The following is a 15,944-nucleotide window of genomic DNA, read 5'->3' on the forward strand; positions in this document are numbered from 1 at the left end:
TTCAATTCAGAGCTACAAAGCTACTCTGTAAATCTCTATGATACTTTAACGGTGTTAAGCTCAAGCATCTGAGTCATATCTGAGTACGCAGTTCACGAGAAATGCCTCAGCTCGCTATTCCATCTCTTCGAATACCTAATCTTCCGTCCGTGATAGTGCAATAATTACGATTAATTTATGATGAAGCAAGTCCGACTGACCTAGCAGAAATGGTACCTGCCTGTTGGCTTTCCCGCTACCATTCCCCTTTACGACTAGCCCCCCGGTCTCCACACCCCCCTTTCCCCTGTTCCTGGCACACCCCACCTCTCATCCATTCCTTCCTTCGTCTTTTGCTCTGGGGCGCCCTGTCAATCTAATTCCCCCTTCATCGTTGTCACCAAATTTCTCATCCTACTCAAAATCTTGAGAATTTGTTGGTTCCATTGGCTCAGACACACCTCGTCCCTAAACGGTCTTCTTTTCCGTTCTCTCGTTTGTGAAACTTCATTCATTCTTTTCCATCCGTTCGTTACCTTACTCCCATTGACCGTTGCCCTTGACTCGCCTTGGTACATCTCGGGATCACGAGTCTTGTGCCGATCCAGTGGTACCCCGGATTGGTGAGATCAAATCAAACTGCCGGCCAGCGAGTAACCATTTGACAATCCTTCTCCGACACGATCGTCTCGCACCCTGTGACAGCACTCTCCCTTGAGATCCGCAGAAGATAGTCAGACCAAACCAAACAAGGCTTATTCGACTCACCACTGGCTCAAGCTTCTCGCGAAAATCCCCTTTGTTTTGCTTTGTTCATTCTCTCCCCGAGTCTGAGACAACCTCCTTTATCCATCAAACTTGCCTGAATCGTTTCCATTTCTGGACTCAACACCCGACCCGTTCTTGTTTAACCTAACTCGGGTACTTGCGTTTTCCTCTTCCCTCTTACAAGAAGAACTCATCTGCTGTCGCCCGTTTTCGGCCTACAAACTTGCCATACTGCATCCAAATTGCTCCACGAGGCTCCTGCACGACTCCGACTCCGACGACAATCCCGATCCGCGAAGCTATCGAGTACGAATAATCTTGCTTCGCGTGCCCTTTGTGACTACCGAGTCACTTCGCCCGAATCGATATTGGTCTCTCACATCACCAGAGACTGGTACACATATTCTACAGGTTTCGTCAATTTGACATCTGCAGGTACGAAACTCATTTCTTGTTGCAGGCGACTGGTTGGTTATTACATGGGGAAACATCTGCCCTCACTGTTCATCGAAGTGGCCATCCATATTTACCCGTGCATGGCGATGAGGCTTCGAGCAGCGGCCGGGTCAGATATCTGCTTCATGAACTCCAACCAATCTTGCATACCGATCATAGGTACCGAAGCTAACCAGCATAGTGTTTGACGCAAGATTGGTATAGTTGCCAATCTAGTTCGACCTATATCGCCTTTATCAGTTGTGATGAATTAAACGCCTACCTCCTACGACAACGAACAACCGAGGCAAAAATAACGTTTCATCCTCGGGATTTGTCCTTCATTATGAATAGGTTCAGAGGCAAGAAGAAGGGCAAGGATGATCTCGAGGCTCCGCGGCCATCGATTGAGTCTGAGTCTTCCAGCCCCTTTAGAATGTTCGGCAAGAAGAAGGCACAGGAAGAGGAACCTAAAAAGGAGATTGATCTGGCTACAGCCCTTCCATCGACTGATGATTTCCGAACGAGTCTTCTGATGACCAACCTTTCGGCACGGTTCTCTATGTTACGTGAGCAAGATGATCCAAACACCAAGGTTGGCAAGGCCAGTGACGATAGTGTTCTGTTCCCTAAAAGACAATCAAGAATGATGGACTTTGGTTTTGCTGCAGGGTTGGGCGACATTGCTGAGGTCGAGTCTATTCGGGCTCCTTTTGCACGCTCATCGATGCAGTCTAATGATGATACCGGCTCAACAAACGGGAGTGTCATGGGCAGATCGAAACCGATCGAAGGAAACAACTTGTTTGGAGGTCGACAAAAGGTTTACAAAATCGGCACTGGAGGGAACAAAGGGGCTATGAGTGGCCGTGTTCTCTATGGTGACGATATCGCCCAGTCTGCATTCCAGAAGTGGAGGCAATCTGAAAAGGATAAGCAGTCATTCGAAGACCTGCAGCAGGAAGATTTAGGTGACTTGGAAAATGCCCGACCAGAGTCTCCTTCTCAAACCGAGTACAACCGAAAAAGGGAGACAAACTCAACGACATCGTCAGGTCCATCTGCAGCTCGGGACTCAACAGCCGCTACATCTATCACCTCATCTTCAGTCAAGGACCGAGAGTCTTTCGTGCGCACATCTCGGACTGTCAGCCCAACACCACCAATGGAGCGAAGCGTGACCAGAGCCCGTCGCCTCTATGAGCAAAGTTTAAACCAGGATCTCCAAGACCAGCAGTCGTCTGCCCTTTCAAGAATCGATACGCTTACTAAGCGTACACTCGGCAGCAGAACTCCAGATCTGACACCTCCTGTACCTTCCCCAGCAAGCGCAACATTCGGGGATCGTTTCATCACTCGATCGGTCCTGGCTAAGGCTAGTGCCCCTAACCTACGATCTTTCAGCCCTCCATCGCAAATGAGTCCTGTAGACTCGATGAATAAATTCCCTAGTATGGACCAGAAGGCCTTTGGTGCTACACCCCCTCTTAGCCCCCCTATTAGTGAGACAGGGGAGGCTCAGCCGTTTGATCGAAGCAGAATTATCAGCAGGACCAACAGTCAATATGATGAATCAAGGTTCGCCCAACGGCAAATGCAAATGCAGCAGGGTCGCGAAACTCCCACGAACCGATTTCGCACTGATTCCAACCCCTCATTGCCAGGCACTCGATCTAGGTCATCATCTGCCCACCGTCCGCAAATGGAAAGGAACGAATCTGGATCGTTCCAGACTGAGCCAACTGTCCAGGAAGAGTCACAGCATTCAACCTTCTTTGATGACGATGATGACCAGTCTGCCGTGGACGAGTCACACCTTCAGCCTATCTTTCCCCTTCAAGTCAAGGTTGAGAAGCCAGCGGATAATGAGCACCCTGCCTTTAGACGCGCTGCAGTACCAACGCCTCTAGCGGTTTCTGAAGGAACTGGAGTTGCGCCAGCTAACTCAACGGAGCAAATGCCTAAGGACTCACCTACTTTGGGACCTACCTCTGGTGGACTGAGCGGCATGGTCAGGCAGCATCTTCGACAAGATAGTGGGGCCTCCTCAATTTATGGAAGCTTACCCAACGATGTTGACCTGAGCTCACGATTCCCTCCCGAACGCCCTGATGCACATACCTATGAGCCCAAGACGGTCGATTCGAACGCCTGGGAGTCGATTGAGAGAGACTTGGCTATGTCAATTGACGGTAGCGTGACTAGTCCTACTAGATCGTCTGGTTTGATCGAGGCCCAGATATCATCTAGACCCGAATCCACCCAAAACCCGAAACAACAAGTCAACCCCCAGCCAGAAGAAGAAACAGATGACTTTGCTCGTCATCTTGCCGATGGTGCGCGACGTGTCAGGGAGAGACTGACTTCTTTTGTCGAAGCTGATAGCAGCATTTCGTCACCAGAAGCTCCGCCTCTGTCCGAGCTTCCACCTCCACCTCGTCCGAACGCTTTGGGTATCTTGAAATCCAAGTCCAGTCGTGGCTCTTTGGTTGACAGAGGTCGAGGCGACAGAGAGAATGGCAGCCAGTCTAAAGCGAAGAAACTCCTTGGCCTTCGAGGCTCGTCGCCTGCTCCTGCCGCAAGTCCATCCCGCCGTGGCTCATTCGAGGCAAATGAAAGGCTGACGCAGTCGCCTGAGCCAAGGGACGAAAACCTACCAAGAGATAGCGAGGAAAAGGAAGGTGTCCATGCTGGCCTCAAGGCTTTCCGACAAGCCCGTCGGGAACTCCAAAGGATGAAGGAACTAGAAGTTCAGCAACGACACCAACTACCCTCGAAGCCTCCTTCAGCGGGCAGAGATCGAGCCCAAACTACGACATCCCGACCACCATCTCAGGAACGCAGACCACCTCCTCCTGTCTCATACAATCGAGTCCCTAGCGAAGAATCGAGGGCCAATGCTGGCTCACGCGCTGGTTCACGCTCAGGATCCCGAGCTCCCTCTGAACGTGATCGAAGTGGCTCTGAAGCAAGCAGCGGAGGCAGATCTGGTAGTCGACCGCCACGCCTTAGAAACGGATCCGTGCCTAGTGATGATTACCAAGGGCCCATGGGATCCCCTGTGGGAAATAATGGCAAGCCTCGACAAGGGCCGATGATGAGAGCACCAATGATGCCTGGACAAGACATGCGACGGTCACCACGTATGCCGCCTCAACCATATCCCGGAAGCGCTTCGACTGGCCCCTACAACCGTCCCGACAACAGCTTGCATATACATCCTGTCTATGGACACGATTCCGGCCACCCATCGCCAATTTCCCCACTCAATGGTGCCCCCTCGCCTCATGGCGCACCTTCTCCTTATGGATTCCCCGGACCTGGCCCCGGCTCCCAGAGACCATATGGGCCTCCTTACCCAGGTGCAATGATGCGCAACCGAGATATGTCGGAACCCTCAATCAAGCCGCCAATGTCATCCATGGGTCACCATGACGGCCTTCGACCTGGCCCTGGATCTGGACTCAATGGTGGTGCAGTTTCTACGCCTAACCTGCATAGCAACATTGCTCCCCCTTTGCCACCAATCAACCCTCGGCGCAAGAATACAGCAGCCACGCTCGCTGAAGGCACCATGAGCGCTCACCGCCGCCCTATGAGCCCTAGTATCGCAAACGACCAACGTGGTGGCTTTCGAAGTGATGATGAAGATGGCGCAGGGATGAACCGTCAGAGATTGCGCAAAGCCACAAGCGAAGCAAACGGTATGAACGCACGAGCAAGATCAATGCATCAAGCTCCTCCTCCGCCTATGGCTGCACCACCTCTGCCTCCTAGCATGAGCAGCAATGCAGTTCCCGGAGGGATGATTTAACAGTGCAGACGACGACTGTTTTTCTTTATTTCTTTCAATTCTCTTAATTCCCCTTTTGCCGACAGCATGAGACTCATGACCAAGATACCTCACGGCCCTTTTCATTTCATAAACTTAATCTCAGCGTCCTGAATCATCGAGCGGAGCCTTCGATGATAGGACCCCATCATTCGTGTGTATTTGCGGGGTGAAGGATTTGTCACTCCTTGTATGTTTTCTTTTGGGGATAATTCGGTCATTGACGGATGGATGGTTGGAATCTAGTATCAGGCGCAAATTGGCCCTGCTAGCAAGAGATCGAGCAGGTCCTTGATTCGAATAGCTGGCGTCAGGCAAGGTGTGGAAGGAAATGATATGTCAGGAAGCAGAATGGAACGGAACAAGCGGGCATGCATTCAACAAGGCTGGGAAGGTGTTTGGTTTTGTACGTATAGGATTGGAACCGACGGCCAAAAGAACGTAGTGAGGATACTACGTCAGTTTATAAAACGTTGACCTCATGGAGAGTTTCGCCATTTCAAAGCAAAGGATGGTCATAGTCAAAGAATGAAAATAGGCAACAGGCCTGTAGTCAAACATTGTAGATGAGATAAATCACGATGGTCACCCATAGTGCTCAGTCCACCTAGGTGCCCATGCCGACATATTCAAGACATGAACCAGCCCCCCACGATTCTGTCGAACTCATTGGTAAGCGGTTCGGGTGATCAATCACAGGTCACTATCGACACTTGATCAATTGAGGAAACATCGGACTGTAGATCATCGCAAGCTGTAGTATCGTGACTATGATAGAACAGTCTCACAATGTCATGAACTTAAGCTTCATTTTGAATTATGCAATATTCTGATTTTATGTGTTAGCTCCAGGGTAGGCCTGCACCCCACCCTCAATTTTTGCGTCTCCCAAGCAGTCATTGACACGGCTGTCAGCCTCCATTTTCCCTTACAATCAAGGCTGTTGCCGTGTTTTCTGCAATTCTTGTCGGTTGCAACGTGGCAGTGTGGTTCTAACTTGTGGGCATTGCATTTCCAAGCCAGAGAGAAGGGCCGACGTGAGGTTTACTATATTATGTAACGAAGGGAAATTTCCGGGGAAAGTCGAGTTGTAGATCGGGCGAGTCCGGGCCATAGCACAGAATTTGGGGGTCGTTTTTTTTTTCTGAAACAAGGGTCCAACGGAGCGTTTAGCAGTGGCCAGTAAACCAAAGACTTGTCAATATGCATTCATGATTGGAGCGTTTCATTTCACGATGCTCATCAATTCGAATCACAGGACTGAGCGCCGGGCGAAGAGACGCCGAAACTGGGTGGATAAAACTTGGTATTGATTCTGGTTTCTGATTCTCAAAAAGTCAAGGCCCAAAAAAGAGACCGTGGGTATCGATTATTGTTACAGCTGAAAATCCGTTGCGATTCATTCCCCGTTAACCCCGGGACAAGTCCAAAACGTAAAAGCATAGAGTAATAGAACGCCCAAAACCCGACGTCATATCTTTCCCGTGGCGCCTTCGCATAAGCACCCCCAAAGAGGCTGAAAGCAAAGCTTTTGCTGTTGGAGAAAGCGCATAATTGCTTGAAGAAACCAGTCGCTGAGGTATCAATCAAGAATAAGTGAAATGTAAAAGTGACGACCAGGTCATAGGTGTGAATGGAGAAAAGGCAGTTTCTGAGCAGAATAGAAGCGCCGTTATTGAAGTCGTCAAATAGCCATGCCTCGTATGAGCGAGGGGATCCAGACTCTCATCTCGCCATGCTGTAGCCTTTTGTCATGATACAGGTCCAAGCGTGTGTTGTGAGAGAAGAGGAGGAGAATGCCGTCGAGACGTGTCTGTGGATGAATGCTTTAGCACAGAGGGCAGTTGTTGCATTGCTTGTGGCCGCAAGCGGTGCAGGTGGTGCTGATGACAATCATGCCTCCACACTGGCAGCAGTACTCGTAGGCAGGCATATTGGTGATGTTGATTGGTGATTGGGGTTTGTGGTGTTGAAGTGGTGTTGTTGAAGTTGAAGTAGGCTTTGGATGGTAGAGTCTGGTGATTGTTGATGAAGAAGAGGGAGATGGGACAGCTTGGGAACGGAGGGAAGAGGAGGGATATAAATAGTTGAGGAGGAGAGAGAAAGAGAGAGAGGAAGAAAGAGGCGAGGCCAGACAAGGCAAAGCAAGGCAAACCAATGGAAGGGGACACCCTCAGAGTGCTCGGATATGTTGATCGGAAGAGTCCAAGAGGAAGAATGGGGGTGAAATTACCTTGCCTTACTTTAGGTGCTCTGTATCCGTGCTGGAGTCGGAATGGGCTGGTTTCGGCATCTTCTAAGACGGGTAGAGCCCCCATTCAGTCTGTTGCAGTGCAGGTCAATGTTTATCCCCGAGCCCAGAGCCTCAGCCAGAGTCAGACAGAGAGTGGGCAGTTTTTTTTTTGTGGTGGTAGTGGTGAGTGAGTGTGTGAGTGGTGGTCCTGACTTACACGCTCCGCGCTAGGCAACCCTTAGATTTCAAGGTTCAAGGTTCAAGGATCCCTTGGCTTGGACGTCTCCGCTCTTGGTGACACAAGCGTTTGTGGTGAGGGGAACTCTGCATGTGCCGTACCGAAGAGAGGGTGGGTGATCTCAGCTGAGGTTTTTACTGGTTGGTGAGTGGAAGTGAAGACATATACTTTTTACAGTACGATTTTGAATCGATATCTCTGTTTAATTAGATGGAATTTAGGCTTATTTTCTGTCTCTTGCTTGGTACCTATTTTCCTTCTGTTGGCTTTTGTGATTCCTGTGATTAGATTTTTCAAACGAACGAGACTTTTGCCTTGTTTTCGAATCGAGGCTTAGAGTAATTAAACTCAAGACCCTTGCGTCACAGGCTAAGGCAACTCCCATGCTGATGCTTGGGTAGGTTCAGGCCTGCTACGTCATCGTGCAATGACGATGCGTGTCTTGAGGTGACTAGCTCGGTCTGCGAGATGGAGAGAAAAGAAAGGAACAGAGACACGGAACGAGCCAAAAAGTATGTAGCGAGGCAGTGTGACGAGAATGTCTAATCCAACCAATGCCCTTGAAAAGGCTGATCCATACCATCCGGCCAGCCAGTCACATCCTGCGAATCAACTAGGCTGGACTGGTCCCTCGTCACTTTTCTTGTTCACTCCACGTTCACAGGCCACTAAGGAAAAGTAAAGTCAGGATAAAGAGAGAAAGCAGAACATCCATCTGTCCACTCACAACCCCAGTTCATCATTGGATCTCCAGATGAGGCTAACAAATGAGACAACCCCCAAAGTCGGCTGTTCTGTCCTGTTCCCACGGAGTCTTGTAAGATCTCGGCTTTTTTACAGCTGATTGTTCCCATCTCATCCGCACGCATATGTAAGATGTATAACATTGTATGGTTGACTCACGGGGAGCGATCCATTGCATCCGAAAGAAACGTACAAAATCGGTGATGATGAACTCAGAACTGCGCCTCGTACTTGGCCATTCGTAGCTGACAAGATCATCAAAAGGTCCAAAGCTGATCACACCCTTTGCAGCAGTTGGATTTGCGGGGTAGGAAACTATTGTCACCATTCATCTGCCGTGGCAGAATCACAAGTCTAAAGTCACTTGCCGAGCTGACAGGCAGAGAGAGTCAGAGTCCTACGACCCTAAACCCCAGATTTTCGCCTCTCAATGCCCAAAGATTCTCGACCTCACAAAAGACCTCCTTGGCCTCTTCTTTGTTAGCGGCAAACGGGATGACGCATTCCCTGTCGGTAACGTGCTGCACCTAGAGTCGCCCAGCACGAATCGGGTCGACGGCTGCATCTTCAGTTGCATTGGTAGGGTCCCATAGGTCCTAGGCCCTAGCCTCTATGTACTGTACCTTAGGTAGGCTGTAGGTCCCCCCCCGCGCGCGCAAGGGCATGCGCCACCGGGGATCGAAAGCCCACACACCCCCAGAGGCTATTATGAAACAGTATGGGGTAAAGCTTTGTGAGATTCGATATCTCTCGCCTGTCACCGTCCAGGATTTGGCAGAGTAGCCTGCCTCCACTGACTGATTGACTGATGCGGTTGCGGCTACGGCTGGGGCTGGGCTTTGGTCTCAACGGGCCATGGGAAGCTCGGTAAAGTTAGGAAAGCGGCTAAAGAGACTTTTCCACTGCTTTATGTAAAAGGTCAATCGTGGTGGTTTCATCTTTCTTGTTGTTGGCTCCGTCTTACACGTGGAGGCTGAGTGTCATGTCAATGGTCGATTTCGTCTCCGAGTATCCGGCGAGGCTATTGCCTGAATATCCAATTGACCTGAACATCTGACAAAACATTATCAAGAATTCTAGTGAAGAACAGGTCTAATACAAGTAAAGCACTGTCGATGAACTTAATATAAAACAATTATTCCAGACATTGTAAAGTACTTTCTATGGCATAATAGAGTGTGGCTGTTGTAGCTCACACTTTCCACGCTGGTGCTGCAAATGCATCCTTAGCAGCTTTCATACCTTAAACCCAAACTCCAATTTCATCCATCTCCCATCAGAATCTGGGCCTCCAAACTCCAAAAGCAACAGTTCTTCCCTTCCCATACCCCAACTCCATTCTTGATGAATTCCCATCCTCCCTCATCTCGCATTAACCAACCTATCCAAATCTAAACATGTTGCTGGAATCGCGAGGGGATTCGTAGTAGTATGTTGGCGGCTGACGGCTCACCGACTGCAGCGCAACGATCTCAGCAGCCTGAGGTTGGATCTGATGATGGACAATGTTGCTAGTGTGTCTCAGCTGACTGACACCACGAACTCTTCCGGATACATCAGCAAGCGCTCGGTCGTGTTCCAAGAGTGACATGTTGTGTTCTTGAAGCAGTCGAACTTGTTCCTTGAGCCCCTCGGACTGTTCTTTCATGGCTCCCATAGCCTCTTGCATTGATGTAAGGATTGCCTGGACAGGAGTTTCGTTATCTGTCTGCGTGCCTTGGTCTCGGAGGACGGTTCGTCGCTGCGAAGCGTGAAGTTCTGCGAGTCTGTTGATCTCAGCAGTGACATATGCCTGGTCCACGTGCGTGTTTGCTCGTTTGTTTGCAGGTTGGGCTGGGTGGATGGAAGCAGTTCGCTTCAGGGTACCGCCAGCACCAGTCTCAATCGATGGAAGAACGGTACTGTTTCCCTGTCCAGGTCTTGCTCCTCCAGGAGTCGTCTGCAGTCTGCGAGACTCAATTCCAGGCTCAGCCTTGATCTGAGGCGCTTGCTGAGGTGTCGTTGGCTCAGCTGGAACAGGAGTTGAAGAGAAGGGGTCTTTTTTCTTGAGCTGTTTCTCTGCCCATTCCTTAAGTCCGCGCTTTTTAACCTCATCCATGAACTTGAGACTCAATGGCTCGAAGGACGCATGAACTGCCAGTGCAGCAAGTAACCACTCCAGTTCAGGTCGAGCAGTCCGGTTGGAGACCTTGATCCAATGCTGGAAGGTGCTATTGAGCTGAGTTCTTGCCCATCCATACCGAAGATTATTCCGCTCAATCTGCTCAACGACGCCTCTGTACAGAGCAGGATGATTTCTGGTGTCGGGAAGAATTCGAGCGATGGCGGCTTCTCGTCTCTCTCGAATAGCGTTGGTGTCATCTTTGGAGATACCTGGCTTTTTGGACTTGGCTCTCTTTGCAGGAGGTGTCTCGACATGGTCAGTCGCATCTTCAGTCACTGACTCTGATCCTGGCGACATGGTCGTGGTGATGTTGGTAAATGATGGGTGACTGGTAAGACGTCAGACCTGGATGAAGTCATGTAAGCTTGTTGCAACTGAGGTTTGTATGCTTGAAGATTCTGTGAGATGGAAAAGGAGAAGAAGATAAAGGATCAAATGGAGGAATTTATACCTTGAAGTCAAGAGGGCGTGAGTGATTCAGCGAGACCTGATGATGGACGGGGATCGTAAAAGGGACGAAGCATTTGACGAGTGACGAGAAAACCGTGGAAAAGTTGAAGAAGAGATAAAAGGAAATCGTTCAAGTCTGTGAGAAAAGGAGATGAAGAAGAGGTTAATGTGTGGTAGAGAGGAAACAGAAGGTGAGAGTATTATGTGACCGAGTCAATAAGCTGTGGTATTTGCACTCAAAGAAAGGATGAGAAGGTCGGAGGATACATGTGATGGAGTACCCTTTGATGCCTCGAATTAGATTGCACTTTGCCCTCAATTGAGATTCTTTGATGTGCTCGAGTGGGCTTCTTGTGCCCCAGTTGCGGCTCTGTTGGTGTTGCTAGGCGTCACCGAATTGACGGGCCCCTCCAAACGGCATCAGAGCCACAATCGCTCGGCTGAGCCGCCACCACCTGCTCAAAGATTTTATGAATTTACCTAAGACTCATCCTAAAGATCATAAACTATGCACCGTGATTTACTGATTTTAGGATGCCTCGATCCACATGAGGACCCTTTAAACCGGCAGAACTGGGCATGGATCGTGCCAAGAGCTGCATGACCTGATATATCAGAAACATACCATGTCAGCTTCCTACGTCGCCAATCATGCTTTGCACTCGATCATGTTATCTAAATTTTGGCTACCTATCTAGTATTCATATAGTGCCACAAGTGGTGCAAGGATATTGTAGATCGTGGGGTTGGGCGCTGAGTCCTTGGGTATAAAAGGGAGTGCCACTCTTGGCTGCACGGAGGAACATATCAAGATATCTTCTTCATCTGCACAAAATATCTTCCTCTGGCCCTGCTCAGACAAGAGACTGAAGATATACGTCACTAAAATCAGCATTTTCGTTCGAGTTCCCTCTTTGTGGCAGACATCAGTTGCCCTACTCGGCACACAAGCATAGCACTGCTGAAGCACTTGCACTGCCAGGCAAAATCATTACCATGGTTTGGGCAATAAAGCTTATGCCACCTGCAAGGCGGCAGGTGCCTGGAAACAAGTCCAGAGAAATTTACCCCTCTCCACTTCAAAATAACTTCCAAAACACAGCACATGGTTTCTCTGTGAGCACATCAAGAGAGTTCGTAAGCTTTACCTTTCAAGATCTAAAATCCTGTCGAAATCTACTAAAGTCTATCTTCTTCGTCTATAAAGGCCACAGTTCCTGAAACCCCCTTCCCATCCTTTCCTCATTCTTCGTCCATCTTTTCTTCCGCCTCAGCTGCTCACTCCGCACGCAATAACAAACATACACAAGGACAAACCAAACCCTATCACTTTCACATTTCTTTACTCGACAGAGTGTTTTGTTCCTATCCTACAATACTACATCAGACGTTGCATCTTCTTACTTTCAAGATGGTTCGTATCTTGCACATGAGCCACCACAACCCCCTAACCAAGGAGACGTTCAACACCAATGACCAGCTTCGGTTTGATTTCGAATATCCAGAGCAGGCCATTATTATCCCAACTAGATACAATAGTCGTATTGACTTAGAGAGGGATGTCAAAAAAGTGATTGCAAAAATCAAAGAAAGCCGTGAGCGCTTTGGTGAGATGGGGAGGGACAAAACTCTGTCCAACAGACAAGTGCGAACCACTCTCGAAATCGCCAACCAGATCGTGGACTCGATGAATACTATCGTCAAGCGGTACGACTTTGAGAGAGAAGAGGGCCTCAAGATCAAGAAGCAGCGCGAGTACGCTGCGATTAAGGATACTGGCATGTCCAAACTTTTCAAGCATGCTGAAATCGCTCTCAAGTACCACTTGGACCTCCAAGAGAAGTGGTTCGTCTTCAAGATGGCCAGATCGGGTCGTCAGATGCAAGATGCTCTCGACAAATTGAGGCGATACAGCTTTGAAGCGTTGTCCATTTCCAACGGAAACGAGCCTCTTTGGGGAACAACACTTGTCTAAGGACTCCATTCACTTCAAGATATCGACACAGACGCACGCCAATTCATCTATGGCCCCAGAGCCCACTAGAAATTCGTCCGCTCAAAGATATCCAGCTTGAAGTAAGTCTCATCATGTCCATTGCCTCTTCTTCATACTGATTCCATCCAGGGGCCCCAGTCGCGGAGATCTGTTGAGAATGAACATTTTGGGAGCATATCGAACAGGGAGTACGACGATGGACTTCATAATGTATACCATAGGCGTCTGATGACAGGCCCATGGACTTTAATGACATGAAGGGACCGGCATGGGATTGCGCATTAATGGTTATTTTGGAGTTGCTATGTGTTTATTTGTGGTTTTATCTCAGGGGAACAACGTTACCGGTATTCTTTGTTGCTGCGGCACTGGTACCACTACGCATCACGGATTACGATTTACGGAATATTCATCAGGACAGAGAATTGCAATGAAGGGCATCGATGTCAATACACTGAACATTGCATTTACACTTGAGGTGTATTCATATTTGTGACTGCTCTGCTTCTACTTGGCCATGATGGCTGACTGCGCTGCGCTTCTGTTCTCTGGTAAGTGTATACTGACAACAAAGACACTTTGATGTAGTGTGCCAGCCTCCGTGCCAGAGATACCCTCGCTGTACCAACTGATGTGACTCATAATGCTACGGTGAATAACTCAAGAACTGTAATCGTGGTTCTCACCAAAGCTTAATGAAAAGACCGAAGACTTGACCAGTGGCAGTACGCAAGACATGCTCATCATCAGCGAGTCAAGATGTCGTCTGTAAGCTTTTCACAACATGCAAAGTATGCTGGCTCTTACTTTTAAGCGTCTTCAGCGTGAAGATTAAACGCTGTCATTTATTGAACCTTCCTTATCCTTTATAGCAATGCTTTCCACTGTGGTCGTGGCGAGTTTGTCATGTACGCCCCTTTCGTGGCGTAAGTGCGAAGTATATCGCTGTCACGGTGTTTCCAAGAAAGACAAGGTTTTGCAACGGTGACATAAGGTTCTATTGTTGGATGCCAGATTGGGAGACTCGCATCGTGGTGATTCGTTGTTGTGGCAGCCTCGTGCAACAGTTCGTAAAGTTTAACTAGACTGGGGCGATTGGGGTTTCGAGCCTTTCTTGACGTCCTGTAATTCGACCAATCTCGAGGATATCATCAGGGGTAGATCTTGGAACTTAAAGGTATGTCGTTCACATGAATCTGGGTGGCAATCGTGGAGCAAGGTCGGTTTGGGGTGTCTGTGGCCTCGAATTTGTCTTTGGGCCCTGTTGTATGGATAGTCAGCGATCTGTAGCTTCCAGGGTGTCTTCGCAGAGCCCTGCTTGGAGTAACTGGTCATAATCACACAACACTTGATGCACACGATCGAGTTGAGATGCTGGTATATCTGCGGATGTTCGAGGTGTGCCAGAGATCTTACCAGGAGGTTAGAGATTCAAACTGAAGCGGCCCTTGATGGGGCAGCGGTCGAGCACACGTATACTTTCCGAGAGTCACGGAGCAGACTAATGGCTGTATGGAGCGCTGGTCTTCTGTCCTGTAACTCCCAATATGACCGCCCAAGCTGGGCGCTTCAGGGGCTCTCTCTAAACCGTATACTTAGCTTCCAACGCAGCGGCGGTCGAGCGGTCTTGTCTTATTTGGCGGAAATCAGATCGATTGTAAGTTGGATGGTGTACCGAGCTTGCCTGCAGATCTTGTCAGTCTATCCACCGTAGTTTGGTGCTTCAGGGATTCTGGTGTATACTTACAGCAACTTTGCAGGTGGCGGCCGAGCACTTGGGCAGCAAATGGGTAATCTTGAGTCGAATAGATTGTATACGACATCTCAAGCTTGTCTCGAGGCTTTGTGGGCTCGCTTGGGGCGGCTTGTGAATTCAGGGGTTCGTGGGCAGCGCTTAAGGGATCATGAGTAACGAGGAGCAAGTAGCAAGCTCAACGTCCATGATAACAGCTCGGAGCTTCGAGTTGGTATAGCCATCTCTGTCCAAGACAGGATACGGTTTCGAGAGTCCGAGGCGGAAGTGCGGTCGAAGGGCGGCCTCGTAGTCGGGCTTGAGCGCTGGCGGCGGAAAGGGAGGTTGATACGTCTGGACGCTTCCTGTAGTCTGTCCCGTAGTTAGCTAGACTGACGGTAAAGTTTAATGGCATCTGGAAGTCGTAGCTGTCAAGGTTTAGGCCAACCTTGAGGTTCTTTGTAAGTACTCCGAGTTCTGGGATCTTGGTGATCAGCGTTTTGGTAGGACTACAGGTAGAAGATCCTAGCGGATGCTACTACAATGGCGGCCTCAACGCACGATTCTTTGCATTGGATCTGGCTTATGGATGGAGTTGAAGAGCCAGGAGATAGTTCCGCCGGCTCTTTGGTATTACAGCTATAGCCAGCCCGACTCGGCGGATAGACTCAGGGGTCAATGTATCTTACCACGAAGAGCACAATCCGAGGTCAGACAACGCAAGGCACTTGGAGAGCTTTGTTTGCATGAAGAACTGTTAGCTGAGAGGCTGCAATTCGAGGAGAACTGGAAGCATCGTCCGGAGGCTGGCTGGAGGGTTGGATCCTTCGCGAGCTTCGATCGTATGAATACGGAACCGGAGGGAACTGCTTCATGGTACTACATACTGCACCTTAGGCTGATCAAAGATGTAGAAGGACTTGATGCTTCGTGATGTTCGTGTGTGACGGGGACGATGATGAAAAAGGAGCGTCGAGGAAAGCAAGGGGGGGGGGGGGGGGAGTCACGGAAAAGGCTGAAGAGGAGGAAGGAGCACGTCTCGACGCCCCAGCTTTGCTGACGGAGAGCAAGAAGCTGTGTTGATTCGTGAGGAGCGCTGCTACCTTGATCAGCATGACTGTGTGGGATGTTCAGGGGTCAGGCGCCTTGCGTCCTGTGCGGCAGTCAGCCCAAGGCGCAAGAGAAGTTACGGATGGTCCTCGTTTCGCTCTCTTGCTCCTACAGCCAGGCCTGAGGCTGTCGGCGTACTGGGTTTCGGGCAGGTCCTGGGCGGGAGTGGTCGAACGGTTACATATTTCCTAGCCTCACAATAGACAGCGGTGCTTGCACTTGGTTCTTGCCACCACTGCAGTGGAAAGCACTATGTGATTGCC

General features: G+C 49.5%; 3 protein-coding genes across 3 annotated transcripts; 2 read left to right on the forward strand and 1 right to left on the reverse strand.

Annotated features, from left to right (window-relative positions):
* Window positions 1–1,528: 1,528 nt before the first annotated feature.
* On the forward strand, window positions 1,529–4,996 carry J7337_008709 (uncharacterized protein; the record flags this gene model as incomplete). Its single annotated transcript, XM_044826319.1, has 1 exon — window positions 1,529–4,996. The coding sequence occupies one exon, from the start codon at window positions 1,529–1,531 to the stop codon at window positions 4,994–4,996; it is 3,468 nt and encodes a 1,155-aa protein (XP_044679236.1).
* A 4,614-nt stretch (window positions 4,997–9,610) lies between these two features.
* On the reverse strand, window positions 9,611–10,690 carry J7337_008710 (uncharacterized protein; the record flags this gene model as incomplete). The annotated part of the gene is made up of 1 exon (XM_044826320.1): window positions 9,611–10,690. The coding sequence occupies one exon, from the start codon at window positions 10,688–10,690 to the stop codon at window positions 9,611–9,613; it is 1,080 nt and encodes a 359-aa protein (XP_044679237.1).
* A 1,564-nt stretch (window positions 10,691–12,254) lies between these two features.
* Window positions 12,255–12,818, forward strand: J7337_008711 (uncharacterized protein; the record flags this gene model as incomplete). The annotated part of the gene is made up of 1 exon (XM_044826321.1): window positions 12,255–12,818. One exon carries the CDS (start codon window positions 12,255–12,257, stop codon window positions 12,816–12,818), a length of 564 nt encoding a protein of 187 aa, XP_044679238.1.
* Window positions 12,819–15,944: the final 3,126 nt, after the last annotated feature.

Source organism: Fusarium musae, chromosome 6, assembly GCF_019915245.1.
Source record: "Fusarium musae strain F31 chromosome 6, whole genome shotgun sequence".
NCBI lineage: Eukaryota > Fungi > Ascomycota > Sordariomycetes > Hypocreales > Nectriaceae > Fusarium > Fusarium musae.